Raw genomic sequence first — 4,281 nt, 5'->3', positions numbered from 1 at the left:
TATATATAGGTACATATCTGGGTACAAGACATTGCAAACAAAACGTAGACAAGAAAATAATAATAACCAGAGTACAGAAAACACACAAGTCACATAGAGAACATTTTCCTTCATCAGCTACCCCCATTTTAACACCGGCGTATTACTCACACATGCATGGTATATGTGACTTTGTACATATGCCAATTTACTGCCCGATGGCTTCCAAGTAAAGCACCCTGTACGATGCCGAGTGTTAAAGAACATTGAATGTCAGAGAGAGACGAGACAACTTGCCCGAGTTGCTCGAGAATGATTCATATCAATATATTGCTATTGTTATAGTCACTCACTGCAACTTATTCGATTCACCTCGAAAGGAATCGAATCGCCTGTCTGGAACATATGTATAAATTGTGTAAAATATATATGTATATGTGTATTAATGTATGTATGTACACACGTTAATGTTCCTTCGCCTTAATTATGATACTGAGACAAAGAGCTTTCCTACTCTGTATTGTAGGCAACGAGATACATAGCAGAACGATTATTCCTACTGACAGTGACCCTAGCACAAACTATTTCACGCCATTTCTTCTTTGATAATTCTTTTATCTACATCCGGAACAATGAAAGGCAAAATTTTATTTTGTGTTTGTAATATACCAGATAACATTTAATCCAGCACTCGGTTGGTTGTAACACCCACTATCCACGAAAGTATGTTTCATATCAAAACCTATAAGCTATCTTTGTTTTCAGCTCTGTCTTCCTCCAGTGATGTTAATACTCCTTCTACCACTGAAGCTGCATCAGGTAAGTTGATATGCTCTCTGTGGGTAAGCAATTACTCAGACAGCAACTCTTCACAGTTTAATTTGCTCTATCGCAAAGTTGTAACCGACATAGCTAGTGATTATCATGTTGCACGAGGAAAGTTCATTGAGAAAATTGAATCAACTGCAGTACATAACATGTAAATCGTTTGCTGAAAGCGGAATGAAAAGCAAATATACCTGGGTTCAGGCGACACTAAATACATCCAGATCTTGTAGCTGTTCTAAATTATCACTCTAATAATAATCATTTTTCGTTTTGAGAAGATACGATACAAAGTTTAGATTTTACGGCAAATATGTGAGAAATCTATCAATAAATAAACAATCCTTTCAATTTGGAGAAAACTTTAAGAGTTTAATTTCCTGCTTTGCCTCTCCTGAAAAACTTAATCCAAAAACATTTAATCATTGAAATGTCTGTCATTATACGAAAGCTATATTTTGCAGCTCCAGTTATCGACGACACCATCGATAAAATTGTCGCAAGTGAAACACCAGACGGTAAGTTCGATATAGATATTTACGTTATCCTTCAGATATCTTTCGCATTACATTGAATAACATGTTGAAAATTGTTTCAACTAGGACAGAAATATTTCTAGCGCAAAAAGGAGGCGTTGGGAAGACGGCAGTGAATTGGGGACGCTATGAATTTATTATATTATTATTATAATATTGTATACAAAATATATAATATTATATTAAAAATCAAATGATTCATAGTATATATAAATTAGTAAAATATAAAATATTTATTTATACATAAAAATAGGGGTAGGGGTGCTGGGGATATAATGTGTCCATAAGGGTGGCAGTGGCCCCGAAAGTTTGAGAAACTCTGATGTAGACTTTGACTTTTTCCCATTAGTCTTGTGGGAATATTTGTCAAACGTGATCGAGAATAAAAATCCCACAAAAGTTCAATTGAATTAATACGTGTGATTCACGATGTATTGATGCAAAACTGTAATCTACCATAGAGGCAGTTGAGTAAGCTTTTTTTATGAAAATGGATACGTGCAATTGCGTCTTGAGAGAGTATCTCTTGTAGACGTACAGTGTTAAAAATTGCAAAAATGTATCCGTACCAGACGACACATCAGTCCCACTTTGGTTAGTAGAAGTGTCCACCGATAATCGCATGCTAAAACAAAATCTACCGTTACTGATAGAGTAAACAAATGATTGAAAAATGACTGATGTCGCAGTTGACGGACAACTTAAATATACAATTCGTTATATGCAACAGAAGCAGTATTAATTTGAAATAGCAATTTGTATCACATATGAACAGATACATAATTAAAAGGCCAATTCAACGGTGACGCTAAAAACCATCATAATCATAATTGGTTTCGTCAAAACAAGATAAACACTTTCGTTTTTACAACCATGTAACAATTTACAATAATAAAATTTTCATAAATATACGATTCTCATAATGTTGAGATAAATCATGAATGTTAAATTTCCTTCATTGTCATACACTGACTAACCCCAATTTGAAGTTTGTCTGTTTCGTGAGCTTTCGAGATTGCTCGGAGTTCAGCACATCCACACCGCAAGTTACCATCCCGCCGCGAACAGAGTGGTGGAACAATTCCACCGCCAACTTAAAACTATTCATGCTGCTCCTGATCCTCATAATTGGTCCGAGTTCTTCACCTTTGTTCTGCTGGGGTGCCGCTCAGCTGTCAAGGAGGATTTGGGTTTCTCCTCCACTGAGCTCCTGTATGGCACCACTTTAGCACTTTCTGGACAGATGTTGGCTCCTGTCGACTTACCGAATGCGGACCCCACATCTTACGTCACGCGACTCAGGTCATTCTTTGCTGACCTGCCACTAACGCGTCCTCGCGGCCTATTCATGTCCACAATCATGAATTGGAATCATGTGGACCTATTCATGTCAAAATTCATGAATTGAATGCAAAAGTATTATGTTAAGGAAGTATACGTCACATTGCAGTTTATTGTTGAAACGAAGAAATAATAGTTTCTTCTGTTTTACGAATTTAGCATCTTGGATGCTTTATTAGCACATTTTGCTAACACACACACACACACAAACACACGCACACACACATATATACCAAGCTTATTTCAGTTCCTGTCTACCAAATCTACTCACAATGTTTTTGTCGATCTGAGGCTACAGTAGAAATCACCTGCTCAAGGCACAACGCAGTGGGACTGAACCCAGATTCATGTTGTTAGAAAGCAGACTTATAATATACCTTTCTACTCTAGGCACAAGGCCCGAAACTTTTGGGGAGGGGTCCAGTCGATTAGAGTGGGCTATATGTGCGATACAATAATCTGCCGAAAGTTATAACGCCAGAAGAGTTATTGCCATATATAACGATTACAGAATAAAAAGATCTTAAAACTGTATAAGAACTGTATGAAAAGAACAGTCAAATGAAGCTGCGAGTCTTGTGGGGCTCGTAAGCCATTTCATCAATTCATTGTAAGTAATTCGCTCCATTCATCATTCGTTCTATCTACCCCACGTAGTGTCTGTCCTTGTAGTGTCCCCCTCTGTGTTCGGGCCGTAGTACCTAATAAAGAGATAGTACATTACTTGTAAATCGTTTGATGAAAGCGGAATGAAGGGCAAATATAGCTGGATTCAGGCGGCACTAAACTCATTCATATCTTGTAGCTGTTCTAAATCATCTCTAATTATATTCATTGTTCGTTTTGAGAAGATATGATACAAACTTTAGATTTTACGGCAAATATGTGACAATTTATAACAAAAAAAAAAATCTATCAAAAATAGACGTTCCTTATAATTTGAAGAAAATTTTAAGCGTTTAATTTCCTGCTTTACCATTCATGAATGACCCAGGTTTTATATTTATATAAGAAACACTTAATCATTGAAACGCCTACGTTATACGGAAGCTATATTTTGCAGGTCCAATTATCAACACCCCGATCGGGACAATTTTCTCAATTAAAGCACCAGACAGTAAGTTTGATATGGATATTTACTTTACCTGTGAAATATTTTTCGCATTACATTAATTAACATGTAGAAACAGAGATATTTCTAGCACAATAGTCATTCATCCAGTGACGAATGCATACTTGGATCTTTCTGATTTGGCGGGCACCATTTTTTATTTATGTTTTATTTATGTTTTATTTAGTGTGTTTTCTACCGAAACACTTTAAAACTTCGTTTACTTGTATATTTTGTCTTAAAGAACAGAGAAAAAAAATTTATATTCGAAGTTATTTCATGTTAAAAGTTGTATTTCGGTAATTTCAACCAATCACTGATGTCTATTGAGGTGAAAACAATTACTGCTATGGATTGTCAACAAAACGTTGTGCGGTGTAATGGGATCTTTTCCCTTGAATAAAATTACTGCCGTTGTTTATCAACAACAACTATCGGCGGTACTGTTATTTATGACATCGTTCGTGCGTTTGTACTGGTTTTAGCTTT

The 4,281-nt window shown here is 36.0% G+C and overlaps 1 protein-coding gene across 1 annotated transcript in view; it reads left to right on the top strand.

The window, feature by feature from the left end:
• Positions 1-704: 704 nt before the first annotated feature.
• LOC128247134 (uncharacterized) overlaps positions 705-4,281 on the top strand; it is a 21,569-nt gene continuing 17,992 nt past the window's right edge. Inside the window, exons 1-3 of the mRNA XM_052965955.1 lie at positions 705-798; positions 1,269-1,322; positions 3,745-3,798. Of these exons, the coding sequence (XP_052821915.1) occupies positions 705-798; positions 1,269-1,322; positions 3,745-3,798 (202 nt within the window). The remainder of the gene's footprint in view (positions 799-1,268; positions 1,323-3,744; positions 3,799-4,281) is intronic.

Source organism: Octopus bimaculoides, chromosome 2 (genome assembly GCF_001194135.2).
Source record: "Octopus bimaculoides isolate UCB-OBI-ISO-001 chromosome 2, ASM119413v2, whole genome shotgun sequence".
Taxonomy (NCBI): domain Eukaryota; kingdom Metazoa; phylum Mollusca; class Cephalopoda; order Octopoda; family Octopodidae; genus Octopus; species Octopus bimaculoides.
This window is presented reverse-complemented; position numbering and strand designations above follow the sequence as displayed.